The sequence below is a fragment of the Asterias amurensis genome, chromosome 2 (genome assembly GCF_032118995.1).
Source record: "Asterias amurensis chromosome 2, ASM3211899v1".
NCBI classification, from domain to species: domain Eukaryota; kingdom Metazoa; phylum Echinodermata; class Asteroidea; order Forcipulatida; family Asteriidae; genus Asterias; species Asterias amurensis.
The window spans coordinates 7866747-7891320 of NC_092649.1; the positions used below are offsets into that span (position 1 = coordinate 7866747).

General features: G+C 40.9%; 1 protein-coding gene across 1 annotated transcript; it reads left to right on the top strand.

The window, feature by feature from the left end:
* On the top strand, positions 1 to 24560 carry LOC139954320 (transient receptor potential cation channel subfamily V member 5-like). Its single transcript, XM_071954073.1, has 16 exons — positions 1 to 147; positions 2341 to 2427; positions 4055 to 4147; positions 8805 to 9057; positions 9736 to 10085; positions 10715 to 10940; positions 14360 to 14475; positions 16768 to 16902; positions 17670 to 17771; positions 18594 to 18745; positions 19846 to 19955; positions 20606 to 20736; positions 21488 to 21649; positions 22024 to 22241; positions 23657 to 23843; positions 24445 to 24560. The coding sequence occupies exons 1-16, from the start codon at positions 19 to 21 to the stop codon at positions 24481 to 24483; spliced, it is 2490 nt and encodes an 829-aa protein (XP_071810174.1). The 5' UTR covers positions 1 to 18; the 3' UTR covers positions 24484 to 24560.
* Positions 24561 to 24574: the final 14 nt, after the last annotated feature.

The following is a 24574-nucleotide window of genomic DNA, read 5'->3' on the forward strand; positions in this document are numbered from 1 at the left end:
GGTACCCAGACGTTTGATATGGGTGGTGCTTTGGACAAGTGCACCGTCTGGTGCCACACGGGTGTGACCAGACCCTTCGATGCGGGCGAGTCAGAAAGAGAATGGAAGAGACAACATGAGCAGTACGAAAAGAATCCCATGTATAAGGTAAACATAATGACGTCACGAGCGAGCTCGATATAAAGTTTTCTCTTTTTTTATTTTATTTGTTTATGGAAGTTCGCCCAAAACAAGGCTAAAAGCCACACTAGGTTAAAGGAACACGTTGCCTTGGATCGGTCGAGTTGGTCTTTGAAAGGCGTTTGTAACCGTTTTTTATAAAATGCATATGGGTAGAAAGATGTTGTAAAAGTAGAATACAATGATCCACACAAACACACCTCGAAATTGCACGGTTTTCCTTTTACCTCGTCGACTAACACGGCCGACCCGTGTTAGTTCGCACAGTAAAAGGAAAACCACGCAATTTCGAGGCAAACTTGTGTGGATCATTGTATTCTACTTTTAAAACATCTTTCCAACCATATGCATTCTATAACAAACGGTTACAACCGCTTTTTATAGACCAACTCGTCCGATACAAGGCAACGTGTTCCTTTAAGGAAGAAAACATAGACATGTAGTAACTCAGTGGAGCTGAAGGTAGGAATTGATATTCCTCTTAAAAGATGGCGGATCATATAGGATGAAGGGAAACATGCACCAGGCAAGGAGTTCCAAAGAGATGCAGTACGGAGGAAAAAGCTACTGGAGTAGCTTTTGTTCTACATCTCGGCACAGCCACAGTAAGGATGAGAACAAGCAGAAAGCCTGGTCTCGCGCTCAAACACCCTGACAGGAGGAACAAGGTTGGATAGACTGGTGGAACGTTTACCATGGAAATATCTGTGAAACAGGCAGAGGCTGGCTACAGACCTTCGTTGAGAAAGGGGGGATGTAGTGTAGATCCTAACTCTTCTCCAACCAGGTTAACAATGCGCTTCTGCACTCGATCGAGTAAAGATAAAAGGCAGGCCGAAGCTCCAGCCCAAACAAGTTTTTGTCAATTGAGGTTGGAAAACTTTGGAAAGTAACAAATGCAAAGAAAAAACAGATAGTCATAGTATGTAAAAATGTTAATACACAAACATTCAGAAACAGTGTTCAGTTTATTGGAAACAAAGCAACCATTCACGGGATGTATGTTTTTATAATATTGAAAGTTTGAAGAAATGTTGAATTTGGAGACAACATCTGTTAACTCGATTAAATGTTTACTAACAATCCGCCGATCATGCCAATCAGCGCGGTTTGTTCATTATAAACAATGGAAGGTTGTTTAGCACAAAACTTCTGAGCATGTTTTTGTGTATTTCTCGTGGCACATGCGAGAGTTATTGTATGCGATTCGTTTGGAAACAACATCATCTGACAAAAATCTGCGAAAACAATTGTTTTTCGAGAATCAGACCATGCAACTTTAAGTAGGGGGTTGGGATGGTATCATGCGCTTTTGTATTGGCACCTTTTCCGAACCGCATTCTCCTGAACACGATCAGAGCATACTGATCGAAACGTTGGGTAGTTAACCACCGGTTCCTTTCAAAACCAACACTACTCATACAGAGATATTCACATGGTGTTACCGCAACCTCTCTTTATAGTCATACGACTTCCACCATGCAGAGTGTAAAATCCTGCCTCTTAAAGTCTTTTGATTCAAATAAATCAACCGACGGGTTTTCGTTATGCATTTCCGCCAACAGATCCATTTTTCTTCCACATATTCTTAGACGCTGTTCATCTTTTCAAATCCTCATTTTATTATCTATTGATAATTTCTCTGTGGAGAAACCGCTGTGCATAAATTGTTTCATGATTCTTGATGTACTGATGGGTGTGAGGTGTATACACACGGTGCCTGTGGCACTGGGTGGGAGAGAAACGTGCCAGTGCGTATCATGAGTAAATGTGTGTAAACGGGGAGGCAATTCCTTCACGTTTTATGACACTTTTGTTTCTGAGGGGCCGAGACCGGGGAGAATCTTGACCGTGCCTCTGGGAGGTTCTACGGGAGAGTGACGACTTCCGACCGCTTAAAGCAACACAATTCTAAATTCCGATGGCACCTGTTGTATAACAGGGCATATTTGTAAGAGTAACATCTTGTGGAAGATGAAACTTACTTCGTAAATGGCGGTCCACCAACAATGCCATTTCGAGGTGGAACATTGAAATAAATATTAATCCTCACCATTACTCTAAAAAGACCCAAACAATTACAGCAACAATTATATTTTTAAAACCTTGTTAAAATACATTTTGAAAACAACAAATCATTATGACGTCTGTTTTCTTTAGTTACTTCATCTGGCTGGAAGAGGTCGTCTGCTTGAGGAGTATGACCGAATAAGCGAGGCTGATTTCAAGGAGTTCATGAGAAGAAGGGTAATATGTCACAATTTCAACAGAGGGCGATGTAGGTCATCCGCCATATTGGATGGTTTATGTAGCATCACAGAGGTTCTCATTTTTTAGTACCAATAGCGTTTGAAAGATTCAATTGTTTGTTGACCTACAAGCACGTCGAGGCCTTCTACAGATAATCATTTAAATCCGAACTTGATCGTCCAAAGCAACACCGGTTATCATTACATTGTAACACTGTTTGGAAAAACTCCTCGAATTTGTCATCCAAATCTCGGTAGAACGTTGAACGTTATGACCCGGAAGCTCTCTGTTAGAGACACTATTGGTAGTTACTCTCAATAATTGTTAGCATAAAAAGTTACTTGCTAACAAGCAAGGAGAGCTGTTAATAGTATTAAACATTGTGAGAAACGGCTCCCTCTGAATTATCATAGTTTTTGAGAAAGAGTGAATGCACATGATGGGTTACACCTAGTGAGAATACTGGTCTTTGCCATCACCAAAGGTGTCCGATACATTTAATTTGTTTTTTTATTTTGACAAATACATTCCTCTATTACGATTCAACATATCAGCTGCAACAGTACGGTCTAAATGTAAAAGAGTAAAAAACACTCCTCTTTTTATTTCGAGTTGTCCCTCAAATAACTGGCTCTTTTACTCTTTGAGAGAGGTTTCACTCCAGGACAGAGTGAAAAATCACTCAAAAAGATGCAAACTTCAATCTAAAAGAGGGGAAGACCACTCGAAAAGGAGGTGTCCCTCAAATGGCTCTTCATAGAGTGCTTGTTCACTCTGTTGTATTTAGAGACTAACGATGCAGCCATAGTGTCATCATCTAGGCCCATTTTCATATAGCTGCTTAGCACAACAATTTGCTCAGCATGAAATTTCTTCCTTGATAAAAACACGATTAGCAACCAAATTTCCACGTGATTTTCAGGATAAGCAAACAACAGCTGAATACCAGAAACAAGCAACATGCAACAAACTGAAATTGTGTTGGTAATCCCGTTTTTAATAAGGAAGAAATGTCATGCTAAGAAAATTTATGTGCTTAGCAGCTCTATGAAATTGGGCCCAGGTCATTGTGTCCTATTATACGCGCAGACAAAAAGACACAGTCGTTGTGTAAATTACGCACAGACACGAGACTAATTGGGTTTTTATTAGGTTGTCAGGTCTTCAGGAGGCCACTCCATCAAAATCCAATTGTTCGTTGTGGTGTCATAATGATGATATTACTATATTATGGTAAAGATTAGTAATTAAAATCCATTCATCACCTCGAAAAAAAAAACAACCTGAAAATACAATGGAATAAAAAATCATGTCAATCAATCACACAAAAGGGCAGAGTGTGTACGTGTTGAGCCAAGTAACAATAACTGCTTGTTATAATTCATCTAGTCCTATATTTTGCTCAAAATTAAAATCTATGATGGACCATAGGCCTATAGCAAAATTAGTTTTTCACACTTGTGACTGTGTGCCAAATTAACAACAAATTGGCACAGTTCCCCCCTTTGTCCCCCTATCTGCCCCACTATTGTGTAAAACCGTAGCCTGTTTTTTTGCAATGCTATTTATGTGAGAGACTTATTTCGTTCTTTACTTCTACAATCAATGATTGTTTGTGCATCAGGTAAGCCCGTTTCTGTATAATGATGGCGAAGGGAAGACCATCACGAAAGTAGACTACGCTACGTACAGACAGAGGATGGAATCAGAGTCCCAGGTAAGAGTAACCCAATAACGGAACTGGAAACAAGACTTTGATAGATGTGTTTCGGGTCGTATGCCGCACAAAAACACAAGTTTCTCTCTAAAACAGTTCCAAGGCAATAGTAGATCTGACAAAAGTATAATCATGGTATGTTGACTCAATTCATCTGACGTCATCATTATCAAAATCTTGGTTGTGTCATTTTGGGAGAAAATGTCCCCGTGTGTTGTACTGCCTGTGTCGCATGCAATTATGTCCTCTATGCAATACTATCTGGAGGTTATTATTGCATATGCAATCGTGTCCGCCCGGACGTTGCTGCATAATGCAATTGTGTCCGCCCGGACGTTGCTGCATAATGCAATTGTGTTCGCCCGGACACATTTGCATATGCAGTTGTGTCCGCCCCATGCAAAACCGTCCTTGCAGTAAATTAAACGCCCTCGGTCGACGCATGTTCGACGGAACACGTTCGCCATTTTTTTTAACAAGCTAAGTGCATGTCATGAATGACATGGGAAATGTTCGGCCGTCGGGTATTCGCTGCATTTATAGAACACGTGATTATCTAGCTGCATATACGTAGGTTCAGGTGAATGCACGGTTTTTGCATAGCCCCGGACATGATTGCGTATGCAAAAGTGTCCGGAGCGGACAGTATTGCATGGCGGACACAATTGCATCTGACACCTGCATTCACGTTTCCTTTAATTGTGTAAGTTTGACTTAAATGACGAGCGTATAGACCATGTGAACTTTGTTTACAATAAGTGTGACCGTGTGCATTGTTTGAGTATTCTGGCAGGCAAGACAGGTCCTATGGGAATGTTGACATTTTGTGTCATAATTTCCACATAAATCCAAGAGTTATGAAAGTAAAAGCTGGACAAGTTTTGAGATGTGCCCCTTTCATCATATCAAAAGATTATTAGGAATTAGACAGTGCAATCTCCATAAAATACAAGGTTTTTTTTCTCCATAAAATATAAGATTTTATGATTTCCTCCATTGAGCTGTGTACAAATCGTGCCTGTAGGAAGTCTAGGCTCTGTGGCTCTTTTGTTAATATGTGATGTCACAGGTCACAACGTCTATAGTGTGCAGTATTGCATGTGACGTGGTATTTGTGCATGGGGGACAAGGGAATTCAGTTAAAGTATCAACATTTATTACAACGAAGACTTGATTACACTGTTGTTGTTGTTTTAATAACAAAAAATGCCGAACTGTGATGTGCATGCCTACTTTTAAATTAGAAAATCGTTTAATGGTGGTGAACAACATTTTAAAGGAATTGGGTACTTTTTGTAACACAGAACACAATGTCCACATTATTTAAATTAAACTCACTCGTTTGAAGAAAATGATAGTAGAAAGCTTACCGTAAAATATTATTAGCTGAGGTGCCGTATCTTTTGAGAAACGAGTAAAACAATGTCACGAAAATACGTTTTACATGCTAACATAATTTTCGTCTTTAGAGACGAAAATTATTTTCGTGACTTGTTTTACTAATTTCTCAAAAACTACAGCACCTCGGCAAGTAATATTTTAAGGGAAGCTTTCTACCATAATTATTTTCAAACTGTGGGATTTAAATGTAAATCTGTGGACATTGTGTGTTGAGTCCTATACACAAAGGCACGCAATTATAGGGTTTCACAGCCATTTTCCGGCATAAAACAACATATAGCACTTTCGCCTCTCCGGTTGAACCTCTCGTTCAGTTCCACTTTGACGCACCCGAATTCTATAGAGCATTCAATAAAACGTATATAATGCGTTCTCTTCAGCCATGCGAAATCGGCATTCAATTATTAGCGCAATAGAGATTTCTTCAAAAAGCTTTGAATACTGTTCGAGTCGATTGAAACTGAGTGACTATTTTTGTGAGCTTTCAATTTCGCCCGAACCCCCCCACCCCCCCACAGAAACCAATTCACACAAAGCCACAGAAACTAGTCAGAAGGTGTTATAAACATGTGCCGAATAATTGAAATTCACACCCTTCCGATTACAACGCCATGTTTAGTCATAAATTTGACAGGAATACGGCTGCAACAGGGGTAGATGGAAGTAGTTAAATTATTGATTATACTTCCTTGCATGGTTTTCAGAAAAGGAAAACGTTTATCTCATTCGACCGTGTTCAATAAAAACGTCAGCCAACGTGTAAACAGTGAAAACTTCATCAAATATTCCTGCAAGATTAATATGATCCTATTTCGGTAGTATGTATCTGTTTAATTTTTTTTTTTCAGGATGATTTGTTGTAGATTTATAATTGGTGTGATTTTAGACTAAAACCAATCAGTAATTTCCAATTTGATTGCTAACTCAGCAACATGCCTTACGCCAAAAGGTGAAACAATATAGATTTGATTTTTCTATCTCCGAGCAGAGAAACTGTCTAGCAAACTCCTCGTAGTTTTGGGGGCATCCTTCAACTAGACCTTGACGGATAACAGTTTGGTTTTCTTCCCATCATCATTTAGCGGTCGCAACCAACTTTTCTTCCTGCCTGCCCATTAAAAACACCAATCTTTAAACATTCAAGAATCTTCTCTCAAGCTCTTCTCATAATGGTTGGTTCACACTTATAAAGCTTCAACAACTTTAAACCTACCAACATTTGTATGGTTATACCAACTTTTTGGATGAGTGTAAATGTTACAAAACTTTCTCCGTCGCTAAACCAAACTGCCATCTTAACAAAGTGACTGACTAAAGAAACAGTGCTTATCAACCATGCAGCGTTCGAGAGACATCTTTTTGATCCACTACGGTTTAAGTCTAATAGACTCTAGTCAGCCAACCGAACTTGACTCCCATAAATGGTGCAAATGGTGTGCGCACCGCCTAAAATTCGTCTCGAAATTCGGGGCTGACTCCGCAAAAGTACACCCGAAGTGCAAGGAAACAAAAATGTCCTACAACATCTGGCGGGAGATTGTACGGTCACATCGTTTGTCACTTGTGACCCACCATCCGTTTAAAAAAACTCTCAGGATCTCTGGAACTATGAAGCTCCCAGGCCGGGACTCCCGGGAATATCTAAATAATTCAGCAGCTTAATAACACCGACCGGGGTTGTGTTTCGCTCAAGAAATTACACTTTAACGAATTTCCTTTTTACAAATGAGATTGAAGATTCCCCCTGAGGGCTAGAGGCAGAAAGACAGCAAAGCCCCGAAGAGTAAAGCCCTATAATAAATCGTGCTGGTTTTTTTTATGATGACCCAAGGCTGTTCATAATTCACTGGGCATTAAGTCTTCATCTTTGTGACCGGGCAGAATTGGAGAGGAATTATATGGACAGCTTCATTGGGTAGGCTGAGATAATCACACTTGACAGATTTTTTAATACCACTCATCACGATTTACGTCAGGTGGATCTTGAAAGATAATATTCAAAGAGTACCGTGGTTGATAATGAAAAATATTTGTTTAGAGGAGAGTTGATTTTTTAAAATTTTTATTGGAGCAAAGTGGGTAATATGCAGTTTGAATTTAAAAGTGCAATGGTTGACTCTATGTTCTTGTATTTCAGGGGGCGAGGTGATTGCATACCATTAATGTATCATTAGCATGTCATTTATGCACCATTAATGTATCATTATTGGTATCGCTAGCATCATTATGAACATTCATGTATTGTCAATAGGGACAATCCACTGCGAATTAATTGTTTTACTTTCTGTTGTTTGTTTTACTTTTTTTTTACTTCGCAATCTTGATTAGGTTAAAAAATATTGTTGACCGTCCATCGGTGAAAATATTTAAGAGGTTGGTCGTTCAGGATTTTTTTCCACAACTTATAACCAATCTGTTAAATGTATCCAAACTGGTATAACTGACGTGCTTTTCATAGACAATCTTCTGAAACAGTATTAACAAGACAACATGCGTTATTATATATACTTTATAACTTTAACCTGATAGGCCCTTATTAAAACCCGTAAACTGTGAGTCGCAAATGTTGGTAAATGTTAAAGGAACACGTTGCCTTGGATCGGTCGAGTTGGTCTTTGAAAAGCGTTTGTAACCGTTTTTTATAAAATGCATATGGGTAGAAAGATGTTGTAAAAGTAGAATACAATGATCCACACAAACATGCCTCGAAGTTGCGTGGTTTTCTTTTTACCTTGTCGACTAACACGTCGGCCATTTATGGGGGTCAAAATTTTGACTCCCATAAATGGCCGACCATGTTAGTTCGCACAGTAGAAGGAAAACCACGCAATTTCGAGGCAAACTTGTGTGGATCATTGTATTCTACTTTTAAAACATCTTTCCAACCATATGCATTTTATAAAAAACGGTTACAAACGCTTTTGTTTTGACCAACTCGTCCGATCCAAGGCAACGTGTTCCTTTAATCGAATTGAATTTATTGACTTTTATTGCTTGTGGAACGGGTTGGCCCGAGGTGCATGACGTCATCAGGACAGGGCGAGTGATCAATTGACTAGCTCTTGTCAGGGGCTCACCCGAATGAGTACCGCGGGGTCGACCCAGGGAAGCTAATCGAACGCACCCACACAGAGAACAATGGATTTACCTGCAAGTCTGCTGCCACCTAGCGTTCCAAAAGTCCCTTAAATTTCCACAGGGTAACTTTTTATCACTGTTGTTAACTCTTACTTTCCGCCTGCCATATACCCATCAGGGCAAACTACTGGTCAAGCGAATGTCCAACAAGGAGCTGGTACTGCACTTCGATCGGTCCAAGTTAGCGGCGATTAGTCGGTTCCGTCAGCGAGATGCCTGCTGGGACCTGACTAAGAGAGGGGAGGTCGGGGAGACGGCCCTGCATCTCTGCTTCTTAAATAACACCGAGACTCATCTAAACATTGCTCGCATCATGCTAGACATGTACCCTAAGATGGTACTGGATATATTCGAAGGGGCCGAGTACTATGGTAAGAGGCAGAACGTTTCATGGGGGGGGGGGGGGTGAGAACTTGAATAATGTGCAAAATGTTTCGGTGGGGGGGGGGGGGGGGGTAAAATACTAAAGGTAAAGAAAGTTTCATAGGGGTCAAGTACTATCATAAGGTACAGAAAGTTCGTTCCTAGGGGGTCGAGTACTATGGTGAGGTGCATTAAGTTTCATGAATACAGAGTACTATGCAGTAATAAAAACATCATAGGCAACAAAGACGTACAAGAGGTGGGGCGGGAGAAGGCGGGAGTTCATCAGATCTCTTGACCTCATCATACCCCCATGATATCAAAACAGGGGGAAATACATGGTTCCAGTACATAAGCCCCGCCCCCATTTACACGCCCTTTAAAGTGATACCACACACAATTTTCTGGCATTTTTTCAAAATTCTCTTTACAAGCAGGCTTTAATAGTTGAACTATACCGCACTGGGTAACACCATATCCACCATCTGCCTATTATGCCGGACTATACAACGGTATTTCCCAAAGACAATTAAGGCTTCAGACAGTTCATTCTCATGTACTGCTTCTTAAATCTGGCACTCAATTACCTCGTACATTGGCGTTTACCCCATGCATCAGTTCAAAATGCATCTTTGATATCTTCAATGTGTTTCCTCGTTGATTTGCACTTTTGTGTTCAATTGTAGGCGAAAGCTGTCTTCACTTTGCCATCATCAACAACAATCTCGAGTGGGTGAAGCTCCTCGTACTTCGCTACAAAGCACGCCTGGACCAGCAGGCCAGTGGACGGTTCTTTAGGCCGAACGACCTCAAAGAAGGCACCCGGTCGGCGTTCCGTCATTCCACATACGAGGGGCACGCCTACTACGGGGAGTACCCGCTTGCATTCGCGGCGAGCGTCGGCAACAAGGAGATCTACGATTTCCTGGTCACGGAGGGGCTGAAGAATGAGAAGGGACGGGGAACTGTCAACCCTGACGCCAAGGACACCTTTGGTAACACCGTAGTACACATGGTCATCATTCATAACCAAAAGGTAAGTGAGGGATTTATAACACAATCTTCCTTTCCAAACCACGAAAGTTGTTTTTCTTTAAAGCTCCATTTAAAGCCTCGGAACGAAGACCAATTTATACCGGCCGGCCGTTGCCGTCAAGTTCACCGGACCCAAGCTCTGGTGTTGTCAGCAGAGTGTGGGTTCGTATTCCGGTCCAGACACTTATGCCCTCGATTATATAGTGCAAGGCACTATATAACCACTTGCTGCTTAGTTAAAAGTAAGGAAAGTTAGTGCATTCTGCCCTCACAGCCAGGCATTCTTGTTGATGATACCCATGCCTACATCCTTACGGGGCTGAATGGGTGCAACCCTGTTTCAGCCCCAGGAGTGGGTGGCAACGTACCTGTATGGTGACAGTTGATTTGGGTTAAAGTCCAAATCAGTTAAGTGTAACCCACACCTTGAAGTGGCTGTCCGCATGGCCTGATGTTGGCGATCTCTCATAACATAAGTAACACAAAATATCAATTTATCCAGATTATGGGGTTTCTGAAGTCGGTGTCACAATCCCCCATGTCGACGTTTCGATCGGTTTACTCTGATCATCTTCAAGAAATAGAAAAAAGGCTACAAAATATTTCTATTCACTGTTTTTCTTTTTTCAGCACATGATGAGTCACGTGATCAACCACACTGCTCTACCGGCCCGCCATGACATTTTCAACCACGCCGGCTTGACCCCTCTCGAGCTGTCTTACCGACTGGGTCGTGGGGAGCTCTTCGCCCACCTGTTGGATCTGTCCAGTGAGACGCAGTGGACCTACGGCAACGTAGCCAACGTCGCCTACCCTCTCACGGGATTGGACTCCATCGGGTCCGGTGGAGAACTCAGTAAGTTGAAGCAATTGCACCCCTTCAGGTGATCCCCTGGCTTCCAGGTTGTATCGTAAACCTTGGTGTGATCTTCGGCCATTTTATTACGATCGTGATAACGATCGATATGGCTTCTGACGAGCACCCATGAATAAAGATATTGTTAAAGAGACAATAAAGGATGATCTCAATAGTTCAACTATTACCTTTTTATGGCCAAAGATACATTGTAGATACCGGTTAATAACCACTTTACTTTCAAAATTTGCATTTAGTAACGAATAACTCGAGTCAAAAATGCACCCGGCCGCGCGGCTTTTTCAGTCGAGAGTCAAAAACGGCTTATCTATTATAATGACATCTTATGACGCCAGTGACGAACACAGTTCTCCAGCTTTGGCAAACTGAGGGCGTTATTTTCCACACCAAATAGCCCCCACTGACGCCGTTCCTTTGTCGCGCAGGTTTGTTTGACCCCGCGTTTTTCAGAAATTTTGCTAAAAGCGTTCTGTAGAAAAAAAAAACATTTTTACCATGTTTAAACGTGAGGAAAGAGACTCGTTATTTTTTTTAATGTTTCCTATTATTAGAAAACTGTACTATCTATATATTTGAGATCATCCTTAATTGGCTGTTTAAAAATAGGAAAGACCGCCAACATAACTCGGTCGGTGAGGCGCTGGCACGTTATCCGGAAGTCGTTGGTTCAAGTTCCGCTCTAGAGTAAATTATTATTGTTCTTTGTTCAAACCCAAATCGCGATAATAATCTTTGTGTACAATTCTGACCGTGTACGTTCCAGACATTTCCTGTCTTCAGGCAAGGTACTACGCTGGTTATAAATGGAATTTGTTTTTAGATTCCACATTTGTTCATAAGTTGTAAACGTAACGGCTTAGAATATTTTTAAAGGGCCCGTCTCCATATCAAAAGTTGATTAAAAACATTCATTCTCCATAAAATATCACATTTAATTTTTCTTTCACTGAGCCGTAAACAAATCGCGCCTGCAGAAAGTTCGGCCTCGGTGATTTTTTTGTGAACATGTGATGCTTTAGAACGAAATATTTTAATATTATTAGTGTCCACTTATTGGACGAAAACAAGCCGTCAATGAAAAGCACTATAATAAGAAAGAGTTTTGTTTTTTCCACAGGGAAATCCCCATCATTGCTTCTGTCCCCTACGATCCAGACAGCAATTTTTTTTCTGCAAATCAAAATTGGCAAAAGATGATTTTTTTTTCACAGAGAAATCCCCATCATTGCTTCTGTCCCCTACAGCAATTTTTTTTCCTGCACATCAAAATTGCCATTCTCAAAATTTCCTCTTTTTTTTATAAGGATTCTCTTTTTGGAATTGAATTAGAAAGAAAAAGAAATCCGTTTGCAATTTGTATGTACAGAAAAAAAGAAATAAATAGCATCCGGGCATTTCCAACCTTGTGATTCCCAATTGTCACATCTACACTTGTCCTACATCAATCTTTTCATTCCCCCCCCCCCCTACCGACGCGTGTAATCCCCGGTGTTAGTCTCGGCCCACTAATTGACTAGTACGATTTACAGGCTGAATGCGCTGATGAAGATTCAATTATTATAATGGAACATTGCAATCAGCGGCATCGTAGGTAGATCAGCAGAAAGCGCAGGGTATACTGACTGCAGGGACGAAAAGCTATAGGGTTTGAATTTAAAGGCACTGGGACCCGTTTGGTAATTGTCAAAGGCCAGGGCCCAATTTCATAGAGCTGCTAAGCACAACAATTTGCTTAGCACGACATTTTTGTCTTGATAAAGCAGGATTACCAACCAAATTTCCATGTGATTTTTAGGATATTAGACAAACAACATCCAGCTGAATACCAGTAACAAGCAAAATGGAAATGTGTTGATAATCCGGTATTTATCAAGAAATAAGTTTCATGCTGAGCAAATTTTCTTTAGCATAGCAGCTTTATGAAATTGGGCCTAGATTTTTACTTGTTGTATCCAGCATGGAGGTAGAAAAATTTGCATACAATAGCAAACCTGTGATGATTTGGGCTCATTTGTGTCATCGAAGCTATAGGAAAAATGTACACAAATCTGTAAGCTTCCATCTGCTTTGGGCCTGAAGTCTTTCTCAGATTCAAATATATTATTATAGTAAGAAATAACCCCTTTCTTAAAAGCTTCTTTAGGGTGAGTCGTTTTGTCAAAATATTTCATACTATTAACAGCTCTCCATTGCTCACTACCAAGTAAGTGTTAATGCTTCTGATTTTGAGTAAATACCAAACGTGTCATGGGTCGATTTCACAAAGAGTTCTAGTCCTAACTTAGGACTAGTCCTAGGAGATATACAAATTGCATGGGTAGTCCTAAGTTAGGACGAGTAACTGGTCCTAACTTGAGATAAGACTAGTCCTAACTCTTTGTGAAATCCACCCCAGTGCCTTTAACAATGACCCGAAGCGCCGTCCCGCATTGCACTTTCATCGGATACTCATCATGCGCCTCAATGGGAAACCGGTTATTTTTGTTTCTCTGCTGCATCAACGAAGCCGAGTTTTAATGATCGGAAGTGTTTCGCGTTCTTTAGTGATCAACAGGTTAATTTCAGAATGCGATGCTCAGTTCCGGCGTTGCCTCGAAAAGTGCAGAGGATTGGTCGGGGAGGCAGGCCTGGCTGGCGGCTTGGGATGTTCTGTTCGAACCATCCCATCCCCACGGGCAATTCAAGCCAATTTCGCATGGATGATTAAATTAATTGTTGGCAATAAGAACAATATAATTAATATGAAAACCCCCAAACCTCTGGATTATACTTTCATTATAGTGCAATTAAAGACAGTGGACACTATTGGTAATTTCAAAGACCAGTCTGCTCACTTGGTTTATCTTAACATATGCATAAAATAACAAACCTGTGAAAATTTGAGCTCAATCGGTCATCGAAGTTGCGAGATAATAATGAAAGAAAAAAACACCCTTGTCACACGAGGTTGTGTGCTTTCAGATGCTTGATTTCGGGACCTCAAATTCGAAAACTACGATACTTCAGAGCTCTGCAGAGAGAACCGTTCTCACAACATTTATACTATCAACAGCTCTCCATTGCTTGTTACCAAGGGAAGGCATATGCTAAACAATTATTTTGAGTAATTACCAATAGTGTCCGGCGCCTTTAATGGTTCATCACACAATACACGAACACTGTCTACGACTATTTTTGTCAGTTCTACTAATCCTCATTTTAAATTGGAACTCCGTGGCTCTTTTCGAAACCACGTCTACGGCTCTGGATTCGGCTTCAAGCTCCATCCTCGCGTCTGAAGCCCTCTGAGCGCGTACGCAAAACAACCGCGGGGCCAAGCTAGCCTGGAGCCGAATCCAAAACCGAAGCCGTGGTTTCGAAAACGGCCTACGTTGCCATTTAATATCTATCCTCATCAGATGACAGATCGGCTCTGCGGATGATAGTGCAAGGAGACAAGCTGCAACATCTTAAGATGCTGGAGGGTCAGATTATACAGAGACTGCTGGAAGAAAAATGGAACCGATACGCCAAGGTACAAAACCATATGTGTTTCAGCGGATTTCAATTTGACCGTGCAAATCTCATGCGTGTTTGATTATTCTTTTGGGAGCCCTTTTTGGAACCACCGTTATTATTGCTTACAAGTGCACGAAAATCTGCATGCTTTAAAAGATACGTTGTCTTCGGATTTAGCGCTTTGTTGGGCAAAACATGCATTTGTCATTTCATGGTTGGAAAGATGTGTAAAAGTACAATAAATGATCCACATAATATCCCTTGAAATTGTATGATTTTCCTGTTATTACATACGCGGTTTCGCAGAGCTCTTGTAGGTCCTTTTTGTAACACAAAACACAATATCCACAGATTTACATTCAACTTACACGGTTTGAAGACAATGACGGTAGAAAGCATCCCTTAAGATATTGCTTGATGAGGGGATGTGCTTTTTGTTACAAAGAGTACCCAAAGTCTTTAAGCAAAAAATATATAAACAAAAAAATCTTGCTTATACCAGAACAAGGTTACCAGGCAAACTCATGTAACCTCTAGTACAATTTAACTTGTGACTGGTACACTGTTAATCATGTTTGCTTAGCGAAACAAATTTCAGCGATATTTCCCACTGAAGCAGCTTTATAATACCCCGGTCCAATTTAGAGGTGCTTTTAAGCAGCAAATGTTGCTTAGATATGTTCTACTAAGCAAAAATAAACAGGATAGGCCTACCAGTCACAACTGGCACAAGCGAAATGGTATAATTGGCTGGTAACCTGATTCTGTTTAGCACAACTTTATAAGCTGTAATTCCACCCAATGAAGGATGAGTTGTTTGCCCTAACTTTAAAGAAAGTGCGTTCAGTTCCAACCATAGCTAAACGGCAAACTGGGATTAGTATATATATCAACCTCGAAAAAGAGAAAAACAAAATAATGAATGATAATAAATTTCACACCGGTAGGCTCTACCAATCTTCTAGAGAAATTGTTTCCCTCTGAAACGATGTCAAAGATGAGAAAAGTTGTATTTGAACAACACCCCTCCCCCATTCCAATCCAGCCTGATTATAAATTTGATTGCAGCAATCAAAATATAGGCACGGATGAACGTGCTCAAAATCTTTGATTTGAGACATAATACATGCTTCGTTGTTTGCGCTAAGGTGTGTTGATTTAAAACCAGAAATGAAATTGAATTTAATTTTGCAAAAAAAAATAATAACATATTTTTTTGATAACTCAATAAATTAAGATTTTCTGGTCAACTACATATTAACCAATGTTTGCCTAAATCATTCAGACTAGAATTTTTTTCTGTAATACTTTTTCTCGTTTCCAATTTCGTGCAATCGTGAGTTTGTTCTTCTCAGTCATGTAAGTTTCAGTGTTATGTTTGTTCAGCCCCTCAATCCAGGAAAGGTAGGTCATTATTAATGACGATCTCACTTCGTGACGAGCTTATAAGCCATAGTGAGCTATGATGAACACTAATCACACTGTTAGGTTCGGGTAAATTATTTTGGTCTGTTTTACATCCACACCAAACAGAGCATTCATTGTCGTCCATCAATCTCAAAAAGGCATTGACACGATACTGGAGTCTCGTGCCTTCTCCATTCACAGTTTCTAATTTCCCTCCCTTACAGCTGATTGGAAATATACCCGGTATAGTACTCGGTGTCAAGTTGTGGACGTGAAAACAAAAACCTAAAAGGATACCTAGCTATACAGAGACTGTAGTATAATACGAAAGTGTAAGGCCGCCAGAGCTAAAAAGATACCCAACCTTTGGTTGTCATTGCCTGCGGTGATGCTTCTCATTACAAAGCGATTACGGTGGGCTCGTCTTTGATTACGGGAACCATTCGGGCGTCATTTGGCGAGTTAAGTTGTTGTGTTGATACATCCAAAAACTTTTGCCTACAGAGTTAGTTTACATTTGCAAACAACCTTTTCATGATACGCCTGCAACCGTGGACCTCCTATTGTCTCTCTTTTGTTTACCTTGTTTTTTTTTTGCAACAGCTCCTATTGGTTTTGCATATACGTTTTCCAACTGTGGACCTTTCCCAAACAGTGGACGCTAAAAATGTCCTCTTTTGTTATAGGTCCCCGGTTTGAATGTAGGCTATATTTATTTTATTTATTTATTTTAAATCTTATATACCTACTCACGCCAACACATTACTTGATACAACTAAGAATGTATGACATGTCATGTAACAAAGAATAAGCCTACCATTTCAAACAGAATGTCGTGAACTCTCATGGCTCCCTCTTTCATTTAATTTATTTTTATGTTATAACTTTGATTATTTTTCAGCGGATCTTGATGATACGGTTCGCCTGGACCGTGGTCCATTTAGCACTTCTCTCCATTGTAGTGGTTTTACGACCTCCACCGGACGAGCATCTACTGACCATCAGGGGTGGTGATTGGCACTGCCTGAAGGATTTGGTAAATATTAAGACCATATTTTGATGGTCATAAGAATTGTTTGACTTTCTAAGGATTGTTTGACTTTCTAGTTATGCGTTATTGCTTTGGTTCCAAGAATCGCTCAATTATGTTAGTACAGAAGTCGAGTACAAAGTACTGAATGCTGTGGCAATAGTAGACTTGGTTCAAGTCCCGTTCTCGTTCGAGAGGTCCTAAGCATATTGCGTCAAAATGTATAGAGCTATCGTGGTCCCGAGAAAGGCAAGGCACAGGTTGGGGGATGCAGGCCGTGCAAAAGTTGTCTGATGTTAGGCAATGGGACTGAAAAAAGAACTCTCACGGGATTGGGACTTGGGTCAAGTGTAGGCGTTGCTAAGGGCAGCCTCTACGTCATTCCCCATTTACGTGTCTAGCCGCAGCCGCAGCCAGAGCAACTACATCGGACACGGTGTAAGATTACTACCCTAGAAAATTGAACATCAAAATTTTATTATCTCGCAACTTCGACGACCAATTGAGTTCAAATGTTCACAGGTTTGTTATCTTGTGCATATGTTGAAGTACACTAAGTGAGAAGACTGGTCTTTGACAATTACTAAAGGAGTCTAGTGTCTTTGAGGCATATAGCTCCAGAAAGTTTAATACCAACATTATTTTCCTCCATTTTGATCATGGAGCTTGCTCTAAAAACATGTTTTGATAATGTCTTTAAAGAACACATTTCTTCCCAAAAGTTTCTGTTGATATGGTTGTGGATTATTATATTGCATGTTTTTGTTTTGCAGGTTCGACTAACAGCTGAGGTTTTGGTTCTCGTGAGCTGTGCCGTCAAATTTTTCGTTGGTATCTACGAGATGAGATCACAGGGCTCGATCAGTAAAAGCTTCGTAGGTTCAGTTATAATTCCTCTTCTCCGTAGCCTTGCTCAAGGCAGTCGAATTTTTCGCTCCGAAAAAAAGACCGCCGCTGTATAAAAACCCACCCGTATACAATGTGCGTAATGTGTGTAACTACATCGCACGACACGATGCCCCCGTACACTATCCGCATGCGTCGGCTGTCTCCGCATGCGGGTTAGTGGTACAAGTGCGGATGACTTGTGCACAGTAGTCGTACGGTGTGCGTTGAGCGATGTGGCGGTGTATATGGCTGGGTCGATTTATCGATGGATGATGACGTCATGTTACTGCATCTTCAGCGCCAATGCAGTATCCATGTCTCGTTGCCTAAATACTTGTTTACTTCTCATGTTCTCATCTTCAATTCTCTAGTTAGTATTTTATCACAGAATACGTAATTATCGGGTTACCTTACGGCTAGAGTACTTTTAGAGGTAAAGGCCTTACGGATATGCTTTTAGAAAGGCTTTTTCATGCACTAAGCAATGTATACCCACAGAGGGCCCGATTCTGATGATGCGTATACAAACATACCGAAAGTCTTGCTTAGTAGAGATAGGTTGCCTGCCAATAAATTGCGTACTGTAAACTGCTTGTGACTGGTTCCATGCTAGGTTTTGCTTGCTAAAACATTCTAAGCACATGCGTTTTTTGCGTAACAACTTTTTGAAATTATGGGAAACCCCCGCAGACGCAAAAAAGCCTGGTTTCGAGTAGGTAGATGTCATTACTATGAAATGAATGAACATAGGGAATCTGACTCAAGATAGGTACCGTCATTATTTAATATCAAATTCCGTCCTCTTGTAGATTGAGTTGCCAGAGAAGTGTATTTCCCTTGTGGCGATATCTCTGTTGTATGCATGCATTCCACTGCGACTGACCGGACAACGGGAAGCTGAAGACTACTTACTGGTGGTGGCAGTGCCCCTATCTTGGTGCTGCATGCTGCTCTTCTACCGGTGAGAAAATCGTCACCGAATCTCGCTCAAGAGGATCTCAGTATAGAATACTTATTCCTAAAAGGAACACGTTGCCTTGATCGGACGATTTGGTCTATAAAAAGCGTTTGTAACCGTTTTTTATAAAATGCATATGGCACGGTTTTCCGTTTACTTCGTCGACTAACACCCTCGGCCATTTATGGGAGTCAAATTTTTGACTCCCATAAAAAAATGGCCGACCGTGTTAGTTCGCACAGTAAAAGGAAAACCACGCATTTTCGAGGCTAACTTGTGTGGATCATTGTGTTCTACTTTTAAAACATCTTTCCAACCATATGCATTTTATAAAAAGCGGTTACAAACGCCTTTTATAGACCAACTCGTCCGATCCAAGGCAACGTGTTCCTTTAAAGACACTGGACACCATTGGTAATTGTCAAAGATCAGTCTCTCACTTGGTGTATCTCGACATAATGCTTAAAGTAACAAACCTGTGAAAATTTCAGCTCAAATTATGGTCGTCGAAGTTGCGAGACCTCAAAATCTAAATCTGAGCCGTTTCACACAATGTTTTATACCATCAACAGCTCTCCATTATACTCGTTACCAAGTAAGTTTTTATGCTAAAAATTATGTTGAGTAATTACCAATAGGGTTTCCAAACACTTGCCTCTTTAACGAAAAGGTACTAAGCGGGATATTAAAGTTTCAATCTGAAAGCACATGGTTATTAATTCGTTCATTAAAACCAATCATTCTGACAAATCACCTTGGAAATGTTGGGCAGCGCCCTCACTGGAAAGGGTTGCCTCACTGCGGTTGTGAAGTGACGAGAAGTCCCCTCGGTCCACTTAGTGAAAATAGTGGTCCCGCCCAGTACTTAAAAAGCGGGACAGTCCATTTCAAAATATAGGTCTACAGCAAACAAGTTCTCAAAAAACCATAATCTATTCAGCAAGTAGATACACACAATGGTGTTACTGCGATACCAAAAAGGCGCCATGTCTCAACTAATTCAAATTTAGCACAACTGTCGTTAAATTAACAAGCGTTTTGATATGCCTAAAACGAACTATGTAAAAACTTAGTAATTATTATTCAATTCACTTTACATTCAGGGCACACCGGAAGCTCGGCCCTCTAGTGGTCATTATAGGCAAGATGTGCACCGGTGACCTGCTACGGTTCACCATCATTTATTGCATCTTCGTCTACATGTTTGTTGGAGGTGAGAAACTATAACATGTCCGTTTCTTGAGTTACTCTCCCCTTTTGTAGAAAACTTATGTTCCAATGGAAATACACCCTTATTCTGGCCAAAGCAGCTATTTATAGCTTCATCTCAGTTCACTTCATTAATTTTGAAGCCAAGGACTCTCAAAAATACTAGCCGAAAACCCTAAGGAAAGAAGACAGAAGGAGGAAGCTCCAGTTTTGAGATGAGGGAGGAAAACCTCAAAGAATTATTCAAGGGAAAATCCACGCAGCCATGTACCAGGGTCTGAAACCCAATCCACCACATAGAGCCCCCGGCAGCTATTCCCCCCCAAACGACATTGCAATGGTTTGGTAAACGATTTAAAAAATTTCATTATGACGTAATTTTGGCGGAGAGAGCCATTTTTGACGGAAAGGGAAAAAAAGTATTGCAATGTCGTTTGGAGAAAAATAAATTCGCCCGGCAGGATTTGAGTCACTGAGAGGTGGAAGGCGAAGAAAATACCACTATGCCAACCAGACCGCACGTTTATCACTTAATAAACGAAATGAACTTGGCATTTTGTTAAACAAACAATTGAAAACGCTTTCTTCTCTGCAATTGCAAACATAAATGCCTAAGTTAAATTTCAATTTCAACACTATATTTTTTCTTGACAGTTTTCTACTATGGATATCTTGGTATGTCTAATGTGAGCCCAAATGGCAACAACTGCACTGTGCCTCACGGTTACACTGACGTCAAGAGTGCGGCCGTCACCATGTTCCATATGACCTTTGCAAAGTTTCGGGTGAGTTGTAAAGGCTTTGTTTGTTCATAATTATGTCCTAGCATCAACCCAGTTCCAAGAAGCCACTGAGCCGCAGGCGCAGCCGCAGCCTTAGTACCCCGACACGAAACGCGCACCATGGCCCAATTTCATGGCTCTGCTTACCGCCGAATTCTGCGCTTACGATCACGATTCCCCGCTTACGTGCAAGCGCCGAATTTCTGCGCTAGCCTTGTAAGCGTAGAATGCCTAGTAACGCGGAGTACGCACGCGCAGAACCCCAAATTCGCCGGTTACCCGTGAAATACGCTTGCCGTAAGCAGATAATTCCCTGCTTCCGTTAGCGCAGTCCCCCTACACCAGCCTATAAACCTGAGACATATACAGTTATGATTTGTTCAGGTGGGGTCTGTTATAACTTTAAAAAGGTTGACCAAAAGGTTGTCAAACTTCAAGTCGGTTGCATCAATTTTTTTTGCAAGTTCACAACAATATTATGAGGCACATTTTGATGGCAAAAGAGGGAGTTGCATTATAGCTTACGTTTAAAAATGCTGTACATTTTGCATTGGGATTTGCAATTCTTTTCGTAAATAATAGATGTTAAATTTGCATCGGGGATAAGAATATTAATTTTGGTTTTTTACCCATACACCGATGTGTGTTAGCACTGTATACTCAGTACTTTCCCGAGTCCTGTGAAAAAAGGATCACATGCATATACTCGGGTGGGATTGGAACCCACGATTCGTTTCGTATTTGTTTATAATAGGTGAGTGATCTTGACCTGTCCCGGGCACCATGGCAGATCTACGTCGTCTTCGTCGTCTTCGCTCTCTTGATCCCAGTGCTACTACTCAACATGCTCATCGCCAAAATGGCGCGAACGTTTGAGAAGATCAAGGAACGTTCCCGGATGGAGTGGAAACGCCAGGTATCTTTAACTATGGCTTTGCTAATGATTTCGCACTTGGTGGTACATTGTGTGTGCGCCATGACGACACATAATTCTGGACATAATTTGGGTAGTTGTGCCTATCATGATGCCACCTGAAATTGGCATACAGTCAAATCATGCCTTAAAAAAGATATCCGAGTTTTTAAAATACTATTATAGGCATACAAAATAACAAGCAAGTTGTAAAAGTTTTCAATACGGCTCATTATCTTTCTAATGAGTACGTGCTCTGACTGTGTGTCAAATTTTATGATTGACCATCAAAAACACACTCTATCACCTATTGGCGGTACTACCCTGTTTTACAAGATTTTTGAAAAGTCTTTTAAAAATGTGTTTAACTTCGGCAGTGGGCAATGATCATCTTGAACATGGAGCGCTCCCTGAGCAGTGCGAGTCTAGCCCGGTACCAGAAGGCCTATTCCACCGAGGTGAAGATGGGTATGGCACCGGCCGTCCGAGAGGTTCTCTCCCATCAGCCTCAGAGGACAACCCTGTCTTGGAAGGAGCAGATGAGGCAGACGTCTAGGCGACACTTCGGGAGCTTCAAGTGGCAGAGAAGTCTTAGGTAGGTGGGAAGACAGGACACAAGTAACCCATGATAAGATCCCATTTATACGAGGGAACTCTGGTTTTCTATCGTTATCTAGACTGTTTCACACTCCTCTGCAGTAGGAATTTGACCCCCTTCACCAATTCTCCATCTCACTCTATCCTGCGCTGTCTGTTGCCAAGCAATGCCCCTGTATGTACTCAGGCCATCTCTCCATCTTCTGTTTTGTTGCCCCCTTTTTCATGTCCAGTTTCTTGGAGTCCAGTTGGTTGTTTTGCGTGCCCACCTGTTGTCACGCACCCTTGCTATAATATGGCCTGCCCATCTCGAATTCTTTGACTTCATCGTCTTGATAATATCCTGCACTCTTGATTTCTTTCTTAGGTCCTCATTCGTCACCCTGTTCTTCTTTGTTTACTCCTATCATAATCCTTTCCATAGCCCTCTATGTCACCCTTAGTTTTTTTCTCTAGTCGTTTGGTGGTCGTCCATGTCAGCACCGTACGATAGAACAGGTATTAGATGCACTGATCGAATACCTGCCTTTTCAGGGATATTATGAGGTTTTCTATAACCATTATGTATTTTCTCTTTGCTACATAACCACTTTGATTATAATACACGTTACAAGCAGAGCAACACGAGGATACCAGTATAGTTAACTTTTATTTGTTATCTGGTGATTTTTAGGAATTGATTTCAATCATCATTGATTGGGAACACATTGGCATAACTAAACACTTCCAGAACATGTTTGGATGGTTTTAAGAAAGAGCGCCGCTCACACTAAACAAGGGATGAAGAAGTTGCCCATATTATTTTGGGCATGCTTGACCAATGCCCAGTGCTCCTTGTCATACACAGTGGAAAGTGTAACGAATGGAATCCCTAGATGAACTCCTATTGACATTATTGTCCCAAGTAAAAGAACAATGATACTTCTATACTGAAGTCCTGAAAGCAAGGGGCATTTATCCATGGCTTCACAACCAGAAATGATAAACAATAATTTATACTATTTACAATTATGGCCTTAGTTTTCGTTCCAAACCGGATCTTCTTCAGAGGCATAAACAAGTACAAACAAATGCGTATCCATTTACAGGAAAAAGAGGGGAAAATTATTAAGGGAAGGATCCAGAAAAAAAGCGGGAAATATATAGGCAACCAAAGTTTTTATTTTAGAAACAATCGGTGGAGTTTTCCGACTAAAACGCTTATCCGTTCTTTATCCTGATTATAAGGGAATGATCCAGAAAAAGGCAGGAAATATATAGCCAATCAAAGTTTCTATTTTAGAAACAATTAGTGGAATTTTCATACTAAAACGCTTATCCGTTCTTTGCCCTTAAGAACTGAGTAAAAATTTGAGAAAGTAGAGACACCATAACTAAAACGCCCTAAATTCTCTTTTTGCCCCACCCACACAGGGAGGAGTATCTAACCTACGACGACGCCGAGAGGGGCGAGAGAACACCCATGGCTCAGCTGGCTACTCCTGAGGACGTTGAGGACGAAGACGACCCCAAGAACAACCGACTCTGTCGAGCCCTTCTGGTCGTCAAGACACTACCGAAGGGAAAAGCCAGGGTCAGGAATGTCTGCACGAGATGGAGGGTAAGAGGTTGTGTGGGAGAAGTTTTTGAAAAGCACCAACAACACAAACAATAAATGTTTTAATACAAATTTATTAAGTTTTTGTTTTGTTGGGAGGGGGGGGGGGGACACACTTAAATGTTGTTTTCTATAGTACGGGGGCAAGACAAAGGTTGTCACTGTGACGTCAATATAACGCCATTTTGCGACTACTGGACCAACCAGAATAAAGAATGAGGGTCCAGCCGTCGATTTCACCAAACTCTTCCTAACTTTAGGACTTAGGACGAGTTACGTTCCTATTGGACCCATCCTAAGTTATGACGGGTTACTCGTCCTAAAGTCGAGATAGCCTGAATAATCCGAACGTTTCGAAATCGGCTGCAGGTCCAAACAGCGGGCTGGATGGACAGGCTGATCACTTCTACTGAGCGCAATTTTTGTTTTATGAGCTTCGCATTTAACACGTACACAATGAAGGTTATATGTTGCTCTATCAGATTTTGTCATGTCCATTTAAATTGGTACTTTACTGGAAACACAAAACTCAACTCAAAGAAATGTGTGTGAAAGTTCTTATAACATTTTGTTTTTTATTTCTTATGCCTTACCCCCTGTACAGGAGGCAGGAGCACGCGCACTTGTCTCCAAGCTGACTTAATCTGATATTCCTTCATCAACAACAATAAAGATAGTGGAAGAGAATTCAACATGGAGCTGTGGGCTGCTGGAACAACAGAGCATAGGATACA

What these genes read in the sequence shown, in the direction of transcription:
- LOC139954320 (XM_071954073.1), top strand. Translation starts at nt 19, where the DNA reads ATGGGTGGTGCTTTGGACAAGTGCACCGTCTGGTGCCACACGGGTGTG. An exon ending in TCATCATTCATAACCAAAAG is followed by an intron (nt 10,086 to 10,714) that starts GTAAGTGAGGGA and finishes TTCTTTTTTCAG; the next exon opens with CACATGATGAGTCACGTGAT. An exon ending in TGACCTTTGCAAAGTTTCGG is followed by an intron (nt 20,737 to 21,487) that starts GTGAGTTGTAAA and finishes TGTTTATAATAG; the next exon opens with GTGAGTGATCTTGACCTGTC.